The following is a 23,675-nucleotide window of genomic DNA, read 5'->3' as shown; positions in this document are numbered from 1 at the left end:
TTCTTAGAGTGAGTGCTCCACAGCCATGCTCAGAGTCCACTTTGCATCATGTGGGTGTCTTGATTTGACTCCCACCAGAAGCAGACCCTAATATGAGAATCTGAAGACCTATAGTTTATTTGTGAGGTGAGCCCAGAAAACACACAGGGAGGGGAGTAGGAATGTGAAACAAGGAAAGAAAATCAGGCAATAAAATGACTTGTTACTGAGCAGATGGCCACTGTGGGTGGCTGGAGCTTGACCCCACTGGGGACTCTGGGAGCCAGTGTAGAAGACTCATCTGCTTGGCAAGCAAGAGAGCTGGGATCCTTAGCCACCAGCTCCCCTACTCATTGGTTGAGGGCTGCTCCCAGGAGGTGATACTTCCACCCTGCCTCTGGGGCAAGCAGCACAGGCTCTAGTAGCCAGAGCAAGCCTCAAGTGAAGACTTGCAAGTGCTGGCAATTGGAAGTCCAGCTGGCACACACTGAAGTGGTGAGGGCCAAGGTTTGGGGTAGGGCACCCACAGAGCGTGCTACAGGAAAAATCAATATAACTACTTACTAGCTATGCATAGCTCCACTGAGAGCCTGAGCATTCCTGAGAAACCCTTACCACTTGACTGACAATCCCCAGACACAGCATTAGGAGAATGTCAGCAAAAGAGAAATACTTTTCTCAAAAGACCTGCTATTACCACCACCACAAGTAGAGCCCAATAATAAATGGTAATAACAACCCTAGTGAGCCACTCTTCTGAATAATTCCACCGTCAATGAAAATAGTGTTGCTGTATAGATATTAATGTGTAATACTGAATAGTGACTATCAGATACATATCTCTTTTCTGTATACATACATATGGAGTGCATGGGTGTTAATTCATAACCAGGTGTTAAGTACTACTGCTAAATCGGATTCAACAGATATAAGCTAAAAATAGCTCAGGGCCTTAAGTATAGCAGGCACTAGGACTGATGCTTTACATGCATTATCTCATAATAATTCTAGTAATAGCCAAAGGTGGGTCACACTGACCCCACTGCTGGGCAAGGAAGTAGGCCCAGAAGTGTTCTCTAACCAAGGTCACCTGCTAGTAAATTCAGTAGCTGGGGATCAGCCCTGCGTCTGCTTGAATCCAAAGCTCTTGTTCTTTGCCCTACACTCAAGCAGCCTCCTTCATTTATAGACAAGGGTAAAGGAGCCATCAGGAATTAATCTCTCTGAGCAGGCATGTGTAACACACTCACGAGCATCCCCTTGTGCAGTCCTCTGACAACCCAGAGAGGTGTTAGCTAAGCCCTTCTCACCAGTCAGAGAACCGAGGCACAGAGGATCACACAGCTGCCAGGTGGCTGAGTGGGGCTTCCTCCTGGACCTCTGGCTTCGAGGCCGCTGGTCTTTCCACTGCACAAACTGACTCTGGGACAGAGAAGGCTAGGCTTCTTCTAAGGATAAAGCGATGCCTGAGATCCAGGCCCTGCCTCAGGGACTTTGTCCTCACGCTCAGCAGGTGTGTGACAGCTAGAACACATGGAAGAACGTGCAATGAGCCAGCCAGGTCCCACACCAGGAGTGCTCAGAGAAGAGAGGCCAAGTCCAGCAGGGAGATGAGAATGCCCTCCAGAAAAAGGCCGCTCCCACCAGTGGGATGAGGTGTTGTAGGGTCACTAGGGCTTTACTACGTGGAAATGGTGGAGAGGGACACTGAAGGCAGGAGCGGCAGGAGAAAGGCCGGTGCGTGGTCTCAGGCTTCTTGGAGGCCCCTGCTTGTATCAGCCCACTGCCGGGGTCCAGCATCCTCCTCGTCAGAGAAAGCCCCACTTCCTGACTCTCAAAATAAAAAGAACTCAATGTCCTGCCTGCTGCAGTCAGGCAGTGGAAGTGGAACTGGGTCGCTGTCGAAAACATATGTTCTACCAACATCTGAATTCCCCTAAGGCTGTGGTTCTGTAACAGGCTTAGCAGGTACAATGCTCTGTGGGCAGCGCTGTGAAATACTGATAACTTTCATTTTATTATGTGGAGCAGTAGCAGTTTAACTGGTAGAAAACCTGTGTGTTTAAGTAGCATAAAGTAAGACCCTGCCTCAGAGTCCTACTACATCAGGGCTGTGGCTGCTGCAGGCCTTAAGCCCCGAAGCAGATGTCCACACACAAGCTGGGGAATGGTTTCTTCAAAGCCCTGGGGTCCTCATCACTTCCCACAGACATCTCTGCAACAGTCCTGGTTTAAAAAAAAAAAAAAAAGGTTGGGCGCCGTGGCTCATGCCTGTAATCCCAGCACTTTGGGAGGCTGAGGCGGGTGCATCACCTGAGGTCAGGAGTTCAAGACCAGCCTGACCAACATGGTGAAACCCCATCTCTACTAAAAATACAAAAGTAGCCAGGCGTGGTGGCGTGCACCTGTAATCCCAGCTACTTGGGAGGCTGAGGCAGGAGAATTGCTTGAACTTGGGAGGTGGAGGCTGCAGTGAGCCGAGATTGTGCCGTTGCACTGCAGCCTGGGCAACAAGAGTTCTCTCTCAAAAAAAAAAAAAAAGGCAGCTCCTACTAGCAACTGCTGTGCCTGAGGCCTCAGTCCTGGGCCAAATACCCATAGCCAAAGGAGCAGCATGTCACTTTATTCCCACCCCACAGACACATGGGAAGAAAGCATTTTCCTGTTCACCTTAAACAAGACAAAACAACTTTTACCAATCCACCCCCAGCATGCAGATCAATCCTTGGGACCATGTTCTGGGCAGATCTGAGCCCAGTTTAGACCACTCCAGTCCATAGTCACAGCCTGAGAGCTGTTCCAGCTGCCCTTGCATGGTGCTTTGCAGCTGGCCAGGGGCTTCCGAGGCACAGTCTGTAGCCCAGAGCTGCCTTGGAGTCAGGTAGAGGATGCACTTCGTCCTCACTCTACAAGTTAGCAGCTCTGTGACCTTTAACAAGTTACTTAACTTCACTCTTCTTCGTTTCCTCATCTGTAAAATGAGATTGGAAATACCAAAGTTTTTTTGGCCTCAAGTCCTTTCCAGAGTGAGGCATGTTCCTTGAGTTAAAAATAGACCTACGTGCCTGTCTCAGGAACCTGTTATGAAGTAGGATCTATAAAAGAGCCAAGAGAAGATGCGTTAACCTCTGAGGTATGTCAGGGCAGGTAGTGGAATTGTTTCCCATCAGTGAGGGGAAACTAAGGATCCAAGAGACAAAATTGCAGCCAAAGGTCAAAGAGCCAGAAGCTGGTACTCCCAACTGCAGCCCTCTCCCCTCCCCTTCCAAACAAGCCTGGGGCAGGAGTATGGCAGTGCTGAGGAGACTGAGGTGGCGTCAACCCAGGTAGACTGAAATAGGAGCCAGATCTCCAAGTTTCTCTCCATCTGTGAAGCACTGGGACCCTTTGAGCTTTCAGGGGATTCCTGGGGGAACTTTGAACTCTGCCCACTAATTGGGTTTGTCCTCCCGGGCTTCCTAAAGGCAACTGCTCTCCAACACCCTGACAAGCCACTCTTGGGGAGGTAACAAGTAGCAACCTCATCTTGCATTAAAGTGACAACAGCCCCTCTCTGCTTTCTCTATCTTCTCCATCCACAGACCTGGCCCCAGTTTTGCAGAGCCCCGACGGGAACTGGGTGGCCCTGAAGGACGGCGCTCCGCCCCCTACCCGACTACTGGCCAAACCTAAGAGCGGGACATTTCAGGCCCTGGAGGTGGCCTCCAGTGTGGCATCTGCCTACGATGAGATGGGCTCCGATAGCGAGGAAGACTTTGACTGGAGTGAAGCCTTGAGCAAGCTGTGTCCCAGGTCCCGGGGCCTGCCCAGGAACCCCCAGCCTCAGCCCACACAGGCCCAGAGCGCTGACCAAGGCCCCATAGCTGCCTCCCCATCCTCCGCAATCTCCCCCAACCCTGAGGCCATGTGCTCTGACTCGGAGACTTCCTCCGCGGGCTCTTCCCGAGAAGTTGGGCACCAGGCCAGGCTGTCCTGGTTGCAGAGGAAGGCCCCCAGGAACCCTGCAGCCGAGAAGATGCGCCTGCAGGGAGAACTGGATGTGAACTTCAACCCCCAGGTGACCAGCAGGGAGACCTCAGACAGCAGCGAGCCGGAGGAGGCCCCCCACACCACAGACCGGCGGGCCAGGAGGTGGAGAAGAGCCCGACTGGGCTCAGAAGAGCCAGGCAAAGAACCATCTTCCCCTAGCACCCAGCTCCGGGATCTAGACACGCATCAGGTAATGGAAGTGCACACGTGCAAATGCACACACACTCTCTTAGGTAAGATGTGCCCTCCTCCAAGCACAAGTGGCATAGAGTTCTGGGTTTGGAATCCACAGACCCAGATTCTCGTCTTGGTTTTGCTGCTAAGTAGCTGAGTGACTCTAGACAGGTCACATCAACTCTTTGGGACTCCATGTCCTCTTTGGAGATGATGACCTAGAATTCAAAGTGTGGTTTGTGAAGTGTGGCCCCCAGACCAGCAGCATCAGCACCACCAGGGAACTCATTAGAAATCTGCCGAACTGGAGATTCTGGGCATGGGACCCAGCCGTGTCTGTTATAATAAGCCCTCCTGGCGATTCCACTGTGCACTCAAGTTTGAGGGCCACTGGCCTTGGGTTTAGGGTTGAGGGATCTAGAGTCAGACTGCCTGGGTTCAGATCCAACTGTGTGGCCTTGGACAAGGCATCTCTCTAGTTCTCAGTTTCCTCATCTGTAAAATGAAGATGATATTAGAACCCACCTCAAAGGGTGTTCGTGACAAGTGAAAGAGATGTTTATAAAGAGCTAAGCTCTGTCTGAGATTGACACTAGGGCTCAGTAAACATTATTTCAATATTCTGTGATTCTTCAGTCCACATCAGACCCCTTCTCCGGATCCTCGGTGGTTCTTCCCACATGGTTTAGTTCAAGAAAAATGTGATTAAAGCCATGAATTTTCTCCCTTTAAAAATACACTTGTATAGACACACACACTCACACATGCACAAATGGTCTTACTTACAATTTCAGATAATTCATGGGCTCCCAACCAGACTAACTTTACATTCTCTACACCCTGCTCATTCCCAGCCTTGTGCCTTTGATTGTGCTTTGCCCTTGCCCCCACCTCTTCTGGTGAAGACCTGCACATCACTGTGCATAAAGTGATGCACTTTATGACATAAAGTGCATATTGAGACATATAGACAATTGAGGACTCAGGTCCTCAAGCCATAGAATTTGGTATCAGCCCTGATTGACCTGCTAACATATTGCCTAGAAAAGGTCTTTTATTTAGTCCAAGCACCCATTTTCTCCTCCGTAAAACAGAAGATCATTAAAAATCTGTCTCATGTGATTGTTATGATCATAGAATAAAAGTAAAAAGTTTGGTTCAAGTGTAAATCACTATTATCTAGCTCAAGTAGAGACTGTTATCCAGAAACATGGAATGACTTGCCTCAAGGGATACTCTTGAGAGTTTGTCTGCATGATTCACTTGCAGGTGTAAAATGTCACATCTCCACCTCAATTAGCTTTCTATTTATTCTGAAGTGGCTTGAAATTTGTCTTCTACTGCTAATCTCTGCAAGGCATTGATAGAGAAGAGGCACTGCCTCTGCCTCCCGGGGAGTGACCTTGAGCTAGTGGCAGTACCCACTCCTCTCCACTAGGTGGGGATGGTGCTGCACTTCCAGAGACATCAAAACTCTAATAGGCTTTTTTGGTTAATTATTATTATTATTATTATTATTATTTTAATGCAGGGTCTCACTGTATTGCCTCATGATTCTACATAGTAGCCTGTATAGAAAATGGGGAATAAGCTCCTCCCTGGGAGGGGCCTGTAGTATGGTAATGGGAAAGTTCACCAAGCTCATCTCCAACTCAGGCATCTCGGGGATCCAGCCAGTTTTTGTTTTTCCTGGACTGAGCTTTTTCCCAGAACTTTTTGAAACAATAAGAACTAAAGGTGCAACAGTAACATGTGGGTCTTTAATTTTAAAATAGACTTGCCAAAGTAAGCTCCCAAAACTTCATAGCAATTTGCATAGCCATAACAGTGTGTGAGTATGTTCTCTCATGTTGTCAACAATAGTGTTGTCAGTCTGCTAAATTTTTGCCAATTTTATGTGAAAAAAAAAATTCCCTTTGGCTAACATTTTCATAATTACTACTGAAATTGAGCAGTTTTTCCTGTGTTTAAAGCTATTTGCACTTTTCTTCTTTCGTCCATCCCACTAGCCTTGATAAGCAATTTACATTTATATTTTTATCTGTTATTTTATTGGACTATTTGTCTTTTTCTTACTGATTTTTAGGAATTAGTTTTATTTTCTAACTGTATAATAGATTTTAGTTCTTTGATGTTTACACGTGAAACTATTCTCTCCTTGTCTGTCACTTTTGCCTTAAGTATATTTTACATACAAAAATTTTTGTTCATAATAATTTATCAGTTATTTTTGGTTATTATCAGTTATTTCCTTTATTATTTTTGTATTTGGTGCCTTAAGATCTTAAATTTGCAAGGTTATAAGGATTTTTTTCCAATTTTTTCCTAATCCTTTGTAGTTTTCTATTTTCAGTTTAGCCCTTTAGGCCATCTGTACTTTATCCTTCTGGGTGATATGTGATAAGATCTAAACTTCAAATTAAGCATTTATCACAAAATTATTATTAAATAATCTATCATCTGCTGGTTTCAGATGCCCCTTTAGTATATTTTAACCTTTTATTTCTATAAACCTGTTTTATTTTTTACTATTTTGTTCCATTGATCTAGAAGCCCTATTCCTTTACAAATACTATTTTATTTTAATTATAATAACTTTATAATATATAATGCTATCTGTTGGATGGTCTTCTCTTCACCGTGTGGATTTTTAGAAAATGATATCATTTTCTAAAAGCATTTGGGCTTTTCCCAGTCCTTCACTTAAATGATTTGTTAAAATCTGCTCAAGTTGCAAAAAAGTCTTTTTTAAAAAGTTTTGATTGGAATTACATTAAATGTATATATCTACTTCAGAATAATTGATATCTCTGTAATATTAAGCCTTTCCTATCAAGAATGTAGTACTTATTCCCATTTATTTACTTTACAGTGAAGTTTTATAGATTTTTTTCAAAGCTCTCATACGTTTCTTGTCAAGTAATTTTTAATTATCTTATACATTGTGTTGATATTGTAAATGAGATTTATTACATGTTCTAATTGCTTCTTGCTGGTGTATAGAAACTGTTAATTTCATGTTTACATTTTATAACTTAGTTCCCTAACGGATTCTCTTCTCAGTTCTGGTAGTCTTTTGGGTGATCATCTTAGCTAGTCCAGATAGATAATCATATTATCAACAAGTAATGACACTTATCTTTTCCTTTCTGTCATGTATACTTATTTCTCTTTCTTGTTTTATTGCATTGGTGACAACTTATGCTACACTGAGACATAGTAATGACATCTGGCACCTTGCCTTTGTCTTGCTGCTACCCTTAGTGACCTGCTTCTGGTGTTTCACTATTAAGTGTCATGCTTGCTCTAAGTTTATTAGGTACTATTAAAATGAGAAATTATCTATTCCTAACTTACTAAACAATTTAAATTGGGAATGGGACTGCTTTTTGGCAGTAGATGATCATAGACTTTTTCTTTTTTCTTTTTATTACATTTTATTTTATTTTTGAGACAGTGTTTTGCCCTGTCACCCATGCTGGAGTGCAGTAGCACAGCAGCTCACTGTAACCTTGACCTTCTGTGCTCAAGAGATCCTCCAGCCTCAGCCTCTCAAGTAGCTGCGACTATAGGAGTTCATCACCATGCCCAGCTAAAATTTCTTTTTATTTTTCTATAGAAATGGGGTCTTGCCATGTTGCCCAGGCTGGTCTTGAACTCCTGAGCTTAAGCAATCCTCCCACCTCAGCCTCCCAAAGTGCTGGGATTACAGGCATGAGCCACTGTGCCTGGCCAGCTTTTTCTTCTATAATCTGTTAATGTTGTAAATCACATTAATAGATTTATCAATTTTGAATCATCTTTTCATTTGTTGCATAAATTTTACTTGATTATGATTTTTTTAATAAAAACCGGATTCCATTTGCTGGTTTCCATTTTGATGCTATCTCATTCAGTTTGGTATCAGGTTATACTAATAACATGGCAGGGATTCTCTATTTTATCTTATTTATCTTATTTTATCTTATCTTATCTCTATCTTATCTTATTTTATCTTATCTGTTTTATCTTATTTATCTTATCTTAGTTATTTTTAGAACACTTTATATGACATTATAATTTTCTGAAAGTTTGGGAGAATTCACCTTTTAAGCTATCTAGGCCTGCTGCATCTTTATAGGGGCAGATCTTTTAGTTTCTTTATAGATTTCTTCTTTGGTTGTTAAACCATTTAGATTTTGTAACTCTTCTTAAATCCACTTTAGTAATTTACATTTTCATAGGCAATCATCTATTTAATCTAGATTTTAAAATGTATTGATACAATATATATCTAATATTCTCATCATGTTTTTAAAAAAAATTCTCTGCACTATAGTTAGGCATCCTCTGGTTTATAGATATTTTTCTCTCTCTTGCTCTCATTCTCATTCTCTATCATTCCATCTTTTCTTACTTGAACTTATCAGTCTTATTTTTTTACTGGTGTTTTTGAAGAACCAGCTGTTACTTTCATTCATCAATCCCAGGGATTTTTTATTTTTCTTCCTAGTCCATTAATTTCTACTTTTATATTTATTAATATATAACATATTAATAATATATATAATAAAATATAAAAATATACTTTTATATTTATTAATGTCTTCTTTTTACTTTCTTGTTTTCACACGTTTTTCTATATATTCTGATATATATAGAAATATATATATTTCCAATATAGCTAATGAATTTTCCCTCAGATTCAGTTTTGTTTCCACCCCACTAGCTTTGATATGCAATGTGCCCGTTGTCAAACTTTTCCAAGTAATGGATCATTTCCAAGGTAATTTTCATTTTAATCAAATTAAGTTAGTGAGATGGATAACACTTTGATTTGTTTTTGCATTTTGTTTTGGTTTTGTCACTAATTTTTAGTATGCATTATGAATAATGAGTATGGCTTACATAATTGCTAATGTTGGGAATTTGTTGAGACTGCATTTATGATTTAATAAATGGTCAGTTTTTGTGAATGTTTTATGTGTGTTTGGAAGGAACACATGTTCTCTGTTTTTTGGAGACAAAACTGCATGTGTATGTATGCATCGTTCTGGGCATTAACAAGACAAGGTCCTGTCTCTTGAAGCTCACATTCATTTCCCTTCATTTCTCTAATTTCCCATTACTGTTGTCTTCATTGTTCTGTAGTTTTCTTAATTCCTGTCCTTTTAGAGGCTTGTGAAGGACTCATGTTAGGAGACGCAAAAGTACATCTGTCATCTCACTCCCTGCTAGATGCTTCACCTCATGGGCCAGGATTAGCAGATGAAGCCAGCTGAAAGCAGGAGTCCTTTCTCGCATTCTCTACCTTATCCCTGGCCTCACTCACTTGACACATACCTTTGCACACTGAGCCTCTATGCCAGGGGTCCCCAACCTTTTTGGCACCAACGGTTTTGTGGATGACAGTTTTTCTATGGATTGCGGCAGGTCGCGGGAGGTGAGGGATGGTTTCAGGATGAAACTGTTCCACCTCAGATTATCAGGCATTAGTTGGATTCTCATAACGAGAGCACAACTCTTGTCCCTCACATGTGCAGTTCGCAATAGAGTTTGCACTACTCTGAGAATCTAATGCCACCCCTGATCTGACAGGAGGCAGAACTCAAGTGGTAATGCTGGCTCACCTGCTGCCCACCTCTTGCTATGCAGCCTGGTTCCTAACAGGCCAATGGCCAGTACCAGTACCCCTGGGTTGGGGACCTCTGCTCTATGCAATCCATAACATAAACTGCTGAACACACTCTTCTATCCTCCTAAACCCAACCCCCTGATGGACATAGATGGACTAAAACCCCATCTCGTTTGAATATTAATTCTGCTGTTGCAGAATTAATGCAAGTGTAATTCTGTAAGTCTAGACTTCAAATGCAAGTCTATGTCTGCTTCTGTGTTTTCAGTTTTTCTGCAGTCTTTTGTCTTCCCATTTCACCTTATCCTGTAGTCTGTTAGTCTAAGTGCTGAACTCTGATAGCTTTTTACACCTCTTAATTGAAAACCTGTATTATTACTCTCTAATGAGAAGCAAAACTGCTACCAGACACTGTGTCCTGATTGTTAGTAAAATTCACATGATGCCTTCAGGCTAACTTGTTTCCTTCTGTCTGCAGTATTTTTCCATGGGTTCCACATTAACTTTTCCTGTTAGCAGTTCTTAAATGAGGATAATGCTATCCCCACCCTCATTGTTTGCCAATATCTAATGCCCTCAAATCATTTCCACTCTGCTAGCTTAAGATAGGGGATTTTTCTTACTCTTACTGCCTCACATTATGCTTCTCTGATCAGATGGCTAAGAACCTAGCCACAGTATTGAATATATAGATAATGAATGAATGAATGAATGAATGAATGAATTAGAAATAACAGACACTATCACACACTTTGCATGGTTTTTGTAGTCTCTACCCCAGAGCTTACACTTTATGACTACACCTCCCAGGATGCAACATGGTACCATGGCTAGTTCTTCCTCCTACCCACCTAAATATTTTAGGGTAAATATATTTTCTAAGTAGCTATAAAACAGGGAAGCACCGAGGGGAGTTGGAAGTGAGCTTCTCTTCGGATGCTTAAAAAGTCCCACTGCCACAATAGAAGGCTCAACTGTTGTGTTTTTGTTTGTTTGGTATTTGTTTTGCTTTGTTTTATGGTGAGCATTTATCTTAATATTTCTGGACCAAGATTAGAGGTTGAGAGAATACTGGGAGGAGGGTCAACAATTATTGTGACTACTTAGAAAAGGTAGAGAGTAACTGGATCTCCAAGTGCACTCGTGAGCCTTCTATTTAATAAAAAATTTCCCCATTCATTTACTGGCAACAAACGGACTTTGATTGCTTTTTAGTGTTGTGGGTTTTCATCTTTTTCTATATCTTCCCACACAGTTTTGGTGGAAATTTTGTGTGAAAGATGTCTGCCAGGTACCATTTTAAAATGGAAACCTGCTGATTAATTTTTTGTTGATTGAGACTTCAGGATCACAGGAGGCTGCTATTTTAATTTCCTCCAATGTTTCATTTTTAGTTATACTCATTAGCAAAACTTGTTTTCTTGGAGTAAACTTTCTCCCGCCTAGCATTCTAGATTCTAATTATTCTTTGAAAATATGTTAAGAGTCTTGCCGTAGTGAGAAACTACCAGTTCTTTATAACTAATCATCTGTAAATATTCCTTTATTTAATAGATTTATGCCTTGCTCCAGAAATAATTTAAAGTGGCTTACATAAATATGAACAAGGGAAAATACAATAAAAATATAACAATGAAAAGGAGGACAAAGGGAAAACCAGAGTAGAAAAGATAAGATGAAGCAAGGAGTAATGATAATTTACAAAATTGATGGAATGACTCTTAGGCGAGAGATACCAAAAATTTGTCCCTGAGTTTCTAGAAGACAATAGAAGGAGGGTGACATGAGCAGTTCCCCAAGTCATGGAAGCTCTAGTAGAATAATAAGTCCATTCCTTAAAGGATGCTGCTCTCGGAGCTAAAATCCAAGAGAAACTCATCCTGTGGATCCTTGTGGAGAGGATGGAGACCACAGCAGCCCCTGCTCCAAACTGCTTCCATGGATTCACACTCGGGGCTGCTTCTCATAATGTCACTCAGTGTTGACCAATACATCACAGCGGGCACTGTTCAATTAAGTTCAATTAAGTCAGGCTGATGAGGGGCCAAAATGTACTGACCTCTGCTGTCCGGGCTGCTCCAGGATTAAGTGAGTGGATGTGGAGAGCAGTGGAAGGCTGCCTCCCCATGGCTCCCCTCCCTGTCTTGTGAGTGTTGTGGAGCTCTGTATTTGAGGGGATGCTCTCCGACAAGTGCTTGTGAGGCCACGCATGTTGGCAGTAAGCTGAGTTGGAGGTAGTAGTGACAATCCCCTGAGAACACTAGGGCTCCCAGAAGGTTCACCTGCCTCCGAAGTGTACCAAGAGAATATCCGCAGGCAAGGCCTTAAAATCTACCCAGGACTGTATTGGAATTATTTCCAGTACACAGACCAAAGGGTAATAATTCCCCTCTGCCCTTCAATTCTCCACCCTGATTTTCAAATCTTTTTAGGCATAGAGGCTTCCCTTAAATGAAATCTAAAGAGAAGGCAGGCGAGTGCACTTTCACTTGTACCAAAGATTGTATCTCCCACAAAAATAAAAATAAAGACAAGACAAATCATAATATGGCTGAAAGCAGAGCTGCTCTGAGGCGCAGTTGTTCCCTCATTCCTCACCGCTTACCTCCACGTCCACAGCAGCCCAGCAAGCAAGCACAAACAATAACCTGGAAGGACTTTAGAGCAGGTGTGACCAAATACCCCTCAGAAGAAAAATCTTAGTCACATGTCTGTCAACTGATTTCCCCTGGAGCACAAGAATTGCTAGGAGTGCCCTCCAAGATAAACTGGTTGCAGAGAACATGTCTAGAAAATGAGACACTTGCTGGAAAACAGTGCTTCTTACATTTTCTTTTTGTCATAGGCCCTTTCAAGAACCTAATGAGTACGCTAGGTCAGGGTATCCAATCTTTTGGCTTCCCTGGGCCACAGTGGAAGAAGAAGAGTTGTCTTGGGTCACACATAATATACTAATGCTAACAATAGCTGATGAGCTAAAAGAAAAAGAGCAAAAAAATTGGTAATGTTTCGAGAAAGTTTATGAATTTGTATTGGGCTCAATGCAAAGTCATCCTGGGCCACATGGGGCACGGGTTGAACAAGCCTGCTCTAGGTCTTCTCTCTAGGAAGGAAAAAAATGTGCATAAATGCAACAGAGCTTTATATTCAGTCTTGGGGAGTACTGGGAGCCTGTCTGGAGCCTCTCTATATAGGATTTTTAAATAGGAGTCTGTTGGATATTAAGGATTCTCCACTGAAAATGATCACTTTATTGTAGCAATGGTTAAATTATTTGGGGCCTTCTTTTAGGAGACATTAAATAGCAGGGCTAACTATCAACTATGGCTTTTACTTGTATGTAGCAATAAAACCATGTCAGTTCCATGAAAGAAAATGTTGAGTTCTCTATTCCATATGGCAGGGACCCAAGCCCCACTCATTCAAATGGATAACAAGTCATTCAAGGCCAATGCAGAGAAAGGGGTCTAGAGCACACTCAGTCCCTTCATCCCAACTCCTGCCCTGCGTGTCATCATGTGATTGCCAGGAAATCCTCCTGCTGACCCTGACTCTCACACTGGCATTAAGGCCCAGGTTCTGAATCACCACCAAAATTCATGGATCACATAACTTAGTCTATGCCTATCACAATCCTGAGTCAAAGAAAAATCGAAAGTGAAACCCACTGCTAGTGCTGCTTTATTCCTAACAGATTTCTCCACAAAGCGACAGACCAATTGTGGCCAGTATGAAAATAATTGTGTCTTAATTATGCGTAATGTTTCATTATTGGAACGCTAAGCATGTGGGAGTTCTTTATCTGACTGCTCAAGGTCATCGCAAAGGTCTGATTGCAAAAAGTCAAAAACTTGCCACCTCAGGCATAAATGGGTTAAATTTGCCCATTCCTCATGTAAACATTCACCTGAAAAGCCCAGACTAGCAATTTTCTAGATATTTTATATGGAATTGCCATAATTCTGGGGAATAAGTGGTTGCCCTTTCAACAAATAGCATAGTCTAATTCCATTGGATAGGAGATTGGCAATGAAAAAAACACACAGAGGAGGGGCGGATACCAACAGTCAGGAGGTTTTGGTTCCGAGAGTGGGAGTTGTACCCCAGATTAGATTCAGACTTGTTTGTTTTTTAAATCAATGTAATAATATGAAGGACTCAGAAATCATGGAATCTATATACCAAAGCAACTGATCTGTAATAATAAAAACTAAAAAATAAGCTTTCCAGATGACATCCTGGTGCTAAGATTTCATAACATCCTTCATCAAATTCATTAGCAGGTAGTTAGTCCCCATACCTTCTGTGCAATTCCACCAGCCAGGTAGCTCCTTCCACATGATGGGTTCTCCATGAGAGAACCTTGAGAGACTCTCTTTGAGGCAATAGGAAATGTGTTGTAATATTAATTTCTATAAGATTCCAGATGGTGTCTTTCCATTTCCACTGTGTGAAGCTGACCAAGGGTCTGGGTGTATATTTGTGTATGTGTCTGGCTGCTATCACACCAATTATAAGGAAAACAAATGCCTTATTCACAGCATGTGAATAAAACTAGTTTTAGGTGAACAGCAATGCATTGGAAGTGGGAAAACTTCTACCTTAGACACCAGGGACAGAAACATTCTAAGTCCTCTGGGAGAGACAGATCAGCTGCAGAGTCCAGCAGCCCCATGGCTCATCCACTTGTCTCCAGCCTCTGAATAGCTGTGCCAAAGGATTGGCAAGGAAAAGTATGTACATTTGCCACACTGAGTGCCCTAGAGTTGTTTAACCTGTAAGCTGGAGCTTTTCTCTGAAGTCTACTAAAATAAAATCTAAAAGCAAGCTGCAGAAACTTGGTTTTTTAGGTCAGGTTCAGTATCTTTCATCAACAGGAATGAGGAGAGCCACCAGGACACAAGGATATATTCAACAAAAGTCAACATGTGACTGTTGAAAATTATCCCTTATCTGGACTCTTTTTTAAAAAGTGAAGAAAGCCCAGAGCTTGCCTGCCCTTTGCCTCCTGAAACAACCTGGCAGGTGAAAGACAGCCCTATGAAAAACTTTCTGAGACTGGGGTTGCTTTTTATGAGAAAGATAATGAGGCTAAATAGGAGAAAAAAAATTTTTAATTACAGTAGGCTAGATTTCAGTGTGCAGGGATCACTGGGGTTACTGAGGTAAAGACAGTATTCTAAGGAAATCTCAGGGTATTCATCTCCAGAAAGAATTCTAGAAAAATTATCTTCTCACTCCTTTAAGTATTCCCTTTTGTGAAACAAGAAGTTAAACCCCTTTCCTCTTGGGTTATCTCCCTGCTTCATGGCTCTGCTGTTTTCCTTTTAGTGGGCACGGTTTAATTTGGAGCATCCAGTCTTGTTTTGGTGTAAGAGAAGAGCTTGGCCTTCCGGGTCAGGTCACCTTCAGCTCAGCTATCCACTAGTGTGACCTTGGACAGCACACTCAGCCTTTGTCCTCATCAATGCAGAGGGAACTGCTGGGATTCTTGAGTGTGACATTCCATGCACAGTGCCCTGTACAGCGTGCACCCACATAGTGTGCTCAGCAGTGAGAAATGTCTGGTTCCTTCCCCCACCACTCAAATCCCCATCACCTCACCTCCATTTATTTATTTATTTATTTATTTATTTATTTATTCATTTATTTAGAGACTGAGTCTTGCTCTGTCGCCAGGCTGGCGTGCAGTGGCGCAATCTCGGCTCACTGCAATCTTCACCTCCCAGGTTCAAGCGATTCTCCTGCCTCAGCCTCCCGAGTAGCTGGGATTACAGATGCATATCACCACACCCAGCTAATTTTTTTGTATTTTTAGTAGAGACAGGGTTTCACCATGCTGGCCAGGATGGTCTCAATCTCCTGACCTCGTAATCTGCCCACCTCAGCCTCCCAAAGTGCTGGGATTACAGGTGTGAGCTGCTATGCCTGGCCTTCCTCCATTTATTTCTATTCTCGTGTTTCTTAAGTGAAGAATTCGATAAATTCCTCAAGAATTTTTAGAAGACCTCCAGTTTGAGAAAGTTTGCATTAAATTTTAAATACTGTCAATTTAAGAAAAATGTTGGCACCACCCTAAATATAAATGCAGATACAAGAATGGAGATCTTACACACATGGCAGCACCCAGCCGTGGGGTCGAGGCCTGGGTAATCCAGAACATGCCTCTATTTTCAGTGATCAATGAGATGAAAAGCAAAATTTAAGGTTATTGTAAAGAACTTGCACACCACTGAAAACATATTAGAAGTCTCTTGTTTAAGAAACTATACTGACTTATCTTAGGAGTATTCCATTGTTAAGTGTTTAAAGATATGCATTTCTGTGTAGCCAGGGTCTCCAAGTTCCATACACACACACACACACACACACACACATATATATAGTTTTTTTTTTTTTTTTTTGAGACAGAGTCTCACTCTGTCACCCAGGCTGGAGTGCAGTGGTATGATCTCAGCTCACTGCAACCTCCATCTCCTGGGTTCAAGCAAGCACATCCGGCTAATTTTTGTATTTTTAGTACAGACGGGGTTTCACCATTTTGGCCAGGCTGGCCTCAAACTCCTGACCTCAAATGATCCACCCACCTCAGCCTCCCAAAGTGCTAGGATTACAGACGTGAGCCACCATGCCTGGCCACACACTACATTTAAGTGTGCAAGGAAGAGGCAACTTTCTGTTTTTTAAACTTCCCCATTCGCCTCCCCATTCTGACTAGCTAGGAATGTAAATCAACCAATTCAGAGAAAACTTGGCCTCTTGTGATTTGAATTATTTTCCCTTTTCTTTCCATTTAAACCTGCCTTTCCTAGGTAAATAATCAGTCCTCCAAACCCTCCACTTTCTCTGCCTTTGCTGTCTTGGAGAGCATATTGGGGAGCTTGTAGGGTCCTCGTGGCTGCGGGGCATCTTAGAGCTAGACAGTGTCCACTGGGTCCTTGCAGGACTCTGCAGTGATGGGGACCCTGCTCATCAGGTCATTTCTCTGCCTCTCTGGCATCTGCTGCCAATGTCTAAGACCTGGGAACCGTGGTCTGTTCCCTGTCTGTTCCATTAGAAGCCAGCACCCCTTCCACGGGCGCCAGCATGGCTCTCACACATGTCAGCTACCTGGCCCTGGCTGTCCAACCCCAGGACAGCTACCTTATTACAGTGTCACCAGCAATCTTCTATGACTCTGCTTCTGGGTGCCCTCTGTGCCACACAGGTGCCAGGAGGGACCCTGGAGCCCCCTTCAGCCTCCCCGAGAAGTTCCTCATCAGGGGTGATTGTACTCTGATTCTGCTGCCCATATCATCATAAGAGGGGGGGGGGGGGGGGGTCAGAGGTCATAGGCATCCTGCAAGGTTGCTTCTCTCTAGATTTCAATAGAAGTAGAAGTGAAATTTAGCTTTTCAACAGATTCATCTCTAGAAACCCTCTGTCCGTGTTCACAAAATCTGTCTTTTGAGCCTTTTGTTACCCTAAAGAGCTAACGGAGTGAACTGATCAATGATCTTTTGGTTCTGGATCTACATTCACCTTCCCTGGGGTAAAATGCTTATGGTTTAGCCTAAGAAAATGAAGACACAAGGGAATGCAGTTTTAATGGGAAATGAAAAGCACTGCTTTCTTGTTTTCAAAATAATGTCCCATTATACGTACAAATACCGCTTTATAAGGTGGAGAGTTCGAGACACCACACCAGTGGGCAAGCAACTCTGATTTTCAGATTACTTAAAATGTTTTGTGCCCAGATACAGACATTGCTCATAGTTATCCAGCTTGCCCATAAGGAATTTCATTCTTTCCCACCCACCCTCTGCCCGACCCCCACCGCCCTCCCTGCAAAAGCTTCTCAGCATTCTCCACTGAGTTCATAATCTTCTCAGTGATCTGCTTAAGTCCCTCACTGTCCAACACAGTGAGTATGTTTGGTGTTTGGGTGAAATTGTTGTGATAATCAGGGTCCCTTTTAAGTAGAAGAGCATTTTTGTTGGCTGAAGACTCAGCAGCACTCTTATTTTCTCTAAATTCTGGTTCCCAGCTGGCTTTAAACACAAACCTCCTTACTGCTCCTTTCTCTGAATTCAACTGTAAGCTTCCAATGGGGTACATGTTCAACCAACATGTACCCATCTACTGTTGTCTTACTTAGGAAGTATTCTTATCGATAAGTATTCTTATCGGTATTTCTTAGCCTTTTGGGAGCACGGACCCCTGTGGAAATCTGATGAAAACTACTAATGCTCATCCTAGAAAAGTGTGCATGCATACCAAAGTTTGTGAACAATATCAGGGGTCCACAGAGGCCCATCCATGGACTCCATGTCAGCCAAGATCCCAACTTAGCATTTACTGTCTCAGCTATCATGAAAATTAAAATCAGCTCATGGGGGAAAATATGTGTGAGTTTATAACATAGGGCAGGGATTGCTGAACACTTTGCAGGCTAAAAATGCCTATTTTTCTCTGGAGATATAAATATTTGTTAATCTACTTGATGAATATTAGATGGGCAAATAATACTGTTATTTTTGAAGTTCTTGTGGCTTTTGATAATGATGCTTCCGGTTATGCTTATGGTATCTCATCTGGGCATCCGATCTGTGTGCATACGATTCGTCTTTCTGTGAACTCAAGAACCATCACTTAGCGTTATGATTCTTGCTGCTCCAATAAAACTTGAGGTATGTCTTGATAATCTTTAGGATCCCATTCTTTAAGGTTTGCTCAGTTATCATCTATTCTAATTTCCCTTCCTGACAATATCCACCTTAACCAACCAGATGAGGGCCCTTCCTCTGAGTATCCTCAAACCCTTACATGTGGTTATTCTGTTCCCCAGTATGTTACAATTGTCTGGTTCAATGTTCCTCTCTCCATCACACTGTCAACTCCAGTAGGGCAGGAACAGTGTTATTCCCACCTTTGAGCCCCAGTAAAGCACAGTGCTCAGCACATAGTGGGTGCTCAACACGTGTTTGCTGGATGTGGACTGAATCACAATAATTCTTCATAATTTCTTGTGATAAATAGACATGAAATGTGGACAAAACATGTTAAGCAGGTTTCCTCTTTTGGGTTAACTATTTTAGCCTTGTAAATTAGTCTTTCATGGTCTGTTTATTCAAGCAATGATTAGGCCAAAGCTTAATATTAATAAAAGTAAACTAGAGTTAACATGAATTGACAGCTAGCTCCATGTGTAGAGATGATAAGAGACGGTCACCAGGGCTGAGTGACCCCGATGGTATGCTATGTTATGTACATATGAACGCTTCAACACACAACTGGTCACAACTGTAACCAGTTGCTGATTTCCTGGCTAATTTAGTGCATACTACAATGGTAGCAGAAAATCTATTTGATAGTTAAAGCCCTATTTCTTAGACTGGTGTTTAACCCGCTGCAGACTGACCCAGACCTGATTTTTCCCTACCACCCAGCTCCCCACTCTCTCCACTTCTGAACCTTATCCCTATAACTATGCAAGCAGCTTCATGCGCCCTGGGTCCCATTGGTCCTGCTGCTTCTACGTCAAGAATGCCTGTCCCATTACAATGTATTAAAATGTTCCTCATATTTTGAGAACCTGCTAAGAGGTCATTCTTCCTGTGGACCACCTCCACATCCCAGGCAAAGGAATTTCCCCTTCTCAAGCTGCTAGGAGCACAGGTTACTTCACATGAGTCCCTCCCTCATCGATTCTCACTCGGGACCAGAAAAAAAATAATCATTTCCAATAGATGTTTTTCTCTTAATTATTCAGTGATAATTTTCATTTCTATGTCATCTGTTTTCTTCTAATCACCTTTGGATAGACATCTGCCTTTAGAATTTATCCAATTACAAACTCTCTTAAGTAAAATTGATACACAAACAAAGTATAAAAGAACGTATCACACGTCTTTTTAAAAAACAAGATATCCAGATTATTGTTGCAAAATGTTTTGTGATGAAGTCCTTCCTGTTGAATGAGTAACTGGATGAAAAGACCATACTTCTTTTTCATCCTTATTAATATTGTTGATAACATTTACTCATCAGTTCTTGAGCTTGAGAAAATTCACCTGGGACACTGTCATCTGAAGACTCTTAGTCTGAGATTTCAATAATATAACCAATTTCACCATTATCGTTAGAATCTAGAGACCTGCTGTCCTCTTTGGATTCATCTTCTGAGTCATCTAATGATGGTGAAATGTTGTTCTCTGTCAGTTTTTGGAATTTTCAATTGTATGCAGTGAAAGCTAAAACAGATTCAAAATAGTGATGATTTATGTCACACTACTGAATCATCCTTCTAGGCAATTTCAATATTCTACTTATTTTTTCATCTTTTTTTTAGCATAATTTGGAATAACTGGTGAGTAATGATGAAAAATAATTCCCTGGATGATGAAATAGCAAAATGTTTCAAAAGATAGGAAAAATAAGATCACAAAGATCCCATTATATATCTTAGATTTATAAAAAGGTCCAGTGAACCCATATGGTAATTGTAATGAGTTACATTTTATTGAAAAAATAAGTAAATTCTCTTCTCGTTCTTCAGAAGTCCTCTAAGAGAATAAAAGTTATAAAATATCAAACCCTACAAATAGATAGAACAACTCCAAGAGGAAACTCAAAAAGTAAAATTGGGTCCAGTGACCCCAATGGTATGCCATGTTATGTACATATGAACCCTTCAACACACATCTGTCTAACTGAAGGCCGAGAATAGAGTAAGAGTCACACTCTCTATGTCTTCCTGGAGTTCCCCAGGCCTAGTAAAGGCTTTACTCACAGAAGGAGTTTAGGAGATATTCAGCAAGTGGAGAGTTGGAACAGGATATATAATCATTAAGGGAATGTCAAACAATATTCCTTACATATGTGCAAGGTCCTTGTACCATCTCAAAATCTAGGCCCTTTGCCTAGAATATTGTTCTTCCCTCTCTCCCTTTTAGCTGGGTGACTGTTAACTTTGAATCTCAATTCAGAGTCCCTTCTGCAGGGAAGCTTTCCCTAATCCTCAACCCCTCCCATCAAGTGCTTATTTATGGGCTGTGAGAATCCCTTCCCTTCACCACATCCCAGCCACACACATCATTTTCTCTGCACTCAACCACCATGAAAAGTTAGTACTTATTAGCCAACACTTCTTCCTCTCCATTCCCACCCTATTGGTTACTGGTTACAAAAATACAGTTAGATAGATGAAATGAGTTCTAATGTTCGATAACACAGTAGGAGAACTGTAGTTAACATAATTTATTGTATATTTGGGCCAGGCATGGTGGCATGTATCTGTAGTCCCAGCTACTTGGAAGGCTAAGGCAAGGAGTATTGCTTGAGCCTAGGAGCTCTGGGCTGTAGTGTGCTGTGCTGGTTGGGTGTCCACACTAAGTCTGGCATCAATATGGTGATCTCCCAGGAGCGGGGGACCACCAGATTGCCTGAGGAGGGGTGAACTAGCCTAGATTGGAAACAAAGCAGCTCCAAGCTCCCATGCTAATCAGTCATGGGATTATGTCTGTGAATAGCTACTGCACTCCAGCCTGGGCAACACAGTGAGACCCTGTCTCCAAAAATAATAATTTATTGTATATTTGGAATGTTCTCAACACAAAGAAATGATAAATGTTTGAGGTGATGGATATCTTAATTATCCTGATTTGATCTTTATACAATGTAGACATGTATCAGATATCACATGTATCCCATAAATATGTACAATTATTAGGTATCAGTTTTTGAAAGTGAATATGGAAAGTTTTAGTGTGTCTCCTTCATTACAGAGCTGACCCAGGCAAGGGCTGGTCAGGTTCTCCAAGCATCCTTTGCACCAGCACAGTGCTGCCCATGGTGGGAGCTCAGAGAGTAGTCTGTGAATGAAAAAAAAAAAAAAATTGAATTCAAACACTTTTCTGAGTAAAGAGGCTTACCTTCTCAAATTCATGCATTTGAGAAAGTAAAGGTAAAAACTAAAAGTCCATCTGAAGAGAAAACAGACCAGGTAAGAAAGCTGTTACTTTCCTAGACTATATGTTCCTATGTTCCTTTACTCAGGGGTTATTGGGAACAAGAGGCAACATGGCTGTAGCAGAGGGCTCCTCATCTCATGACTCTGGCTTTCATTTAGGTGTCGGATGATTTATCAGAGACAGACGTCAGCAATGAGGCTCGGGACCCCCGGACTCCCACAAACACCACAGAGGAGAAACGGAGAAACAGGCTGTACGAGTTAGCAATGAAAATGAGTGAGAAGGAGACTTCTTCAGGGGAGGATCAGGAGTCTGAGCCCAAGACAGAATCTGAGAACCAGAAGGAAAGTTTGTCCTCTGAAGACAACAGCCAGAGCGTCCAGGACGAGCTGAAGAAGGTAAGGGCTGTGAAGCTACCTGCAGACAGCTCAAGCTTCTGCACTGGGGTGCTGGAGATTCTATATTGGTGCAGAGAGGTGCTGGGTCCCCAAAGAGCTCTCTCTAAAATGCCCAACTCTGTGCACTTAGGAGAGCCTAAGAGAACCCATCTTAACTTGCACTGGGTGGTACAATCAGGAAAACAGCACCATGGAAGTTTCCCAAGAACTCTTGCCTTCCACTATCTTTCATCAAGACAGCCCCTTGGCTTTGAGTCTATGATTTAGTGCCCCTTATCCCTCTCACTGGTAAAAATCAGTGTTATTTCCTGCTCCATCCTCTCCCTGAGGAATTTTGTCCATGGATTGAGGTCATCTAGCCAACCCCTCTTTTAATCAATGATGAAGCTCTGCTCCATGCTATGGAGACTTGGTGTTCAACGCGGCCCTCTGGATTGTTTCTCTCTGCAGTTTTCAGATTTTGGTTTGTTTGTTTTAGCCTCACAATCCTTTTTCAAACAATCTTTATATGGAATCCCAGTATTTCACACAGAAAAAAAGTATTCCCGTCTTAGGGTCTCCAAAGCTCTAACCACTTGAGTTTCAGAACCACAATCCTCCTCCCCTTTTCCTACCCCCAGTAGCCCCTGAGTTCCAAAGGACACAGTTTGAAAACCACAGAAGATAAACCCAACCTCTGGCATAAAAGAATCCCACACTCCCTCCCCGTAGTCAGTGCTCTGCCCACTGTCCTCCAGTATTGGGGTTTCCTCTACAGCTTCTCAAAGCACGTTTATGCTAGACTTGCTACTTTAGAGTCAGAATATCCCTGCCAGCCTCCGATGGAAGGGAACACACTAACATTTGTTGAGTGTCTCCTCTGTGTCTCCTCTGTGCATGTGCCTGTACACATGTTCATTAGGTCCTTAAATAACCCGTTGAAAAAGAAGCAGCCCATTTTTGCAGAAGAAGAAACTGAAGCTGGGTCATTGAGGTCCTTACGAAAGGCTCACAACTAGTAAGTTTCAGAGCTAAGGCTGCATCACAAACCTGCTTGGCCTTAAATCACAGGCCCTTCCTTTACAATGAGCCAAAGGTTCGATTTGATCTTCAGAGTGATGATTCTGTTAGAGAGAAACCTCCCAGGTGTTTTCTGTGTCCCAAGTGTATACTGTGTAAACTAAGAAGTTGCTGTTAATGCACATGCATGGGTGAAGGAGCTGCCTTCATCTGCTCAGCAGCCAAGCTGGGGTCCTGTGGAGGAGGAATTGAAGACCCTTACTGCTGAGCCCCTGAACCCTCCAACAAATTGAACTCTGTTTTTCACTTTTCCCATCCCACCCTCCATAACCGTCTAATCCTCACCCATAAATCTTTTCCCAGCTTGTCTGTGAGGTGGAGAGTAGAGCTTGGTCTCCACGAGGAGCCCCTCACTGGGATATGGACTCCAACCTGTTGCAAATGGTAAAGGGCTCTGATCCTCTCTGTTACTTGAACTGATGCCGCACTGCAGTCAGATTTGTATGTTGGAGCTTAGAGCCAGATAGTATC

General features: G+C 42.3%; 1 protein-coding gene and 1 long non-coding RNA gene across 6 annotated transcripts in view; one reads left to right on the top strand and one right to left on the bottom strand.

Moving 5' to 3' along the window:
* Positions 1-23,675, bottom strand: part of LOC111555464 — a 128,393-nt gene that overhangs the window by 13,068 nt on the left and 91,650 nt on the right. The window lies entirely within an intron of this gene.
* Positions 1-23,675, top strand: part of MYRIP (myosin VIIA and Rab interacting protein) — a 409,112-nt gene that overhangs the window by 338,087 nt on the left and 47,350 nt on the right. For all 5 annotated transcript variants that reach the window (XM_023231569.2, XM_023231568.2, XM_023231570.1 and 2 more), the window contains 2 exons: positions 3,561-4,198; positions 21,906-22,145. In XM_023231569.2, the coding sequence (XP_023087337.1) occupies positions 3,561-4,198; positions 21,906-22,145 (878 nt within the window). The remainder of the gene's footprint in view (positions 1-3,560; positions 4,199-21,905; positions 22,146-23,675) is intronic.

The sequence above is a fragment of the Piliocolobus tephrosceles genome, chromosome 2 (genome assembly GCF_002776525.5).
Source record: "Piliocolobus tephrosceles isolate RC106 chromosome 2, ASM277652v3, whole genome shotgun sequence".
Lineage (NCBI taxonomy): Eukaryota > Metazoa > Chordata > Mammalia > Primates > Cercopithecidae > Piliocolobus > Piliocolobus tephrosceles.
This window is presented reverse-complemented; position numbering and strand designations above follow the sequence as displayed.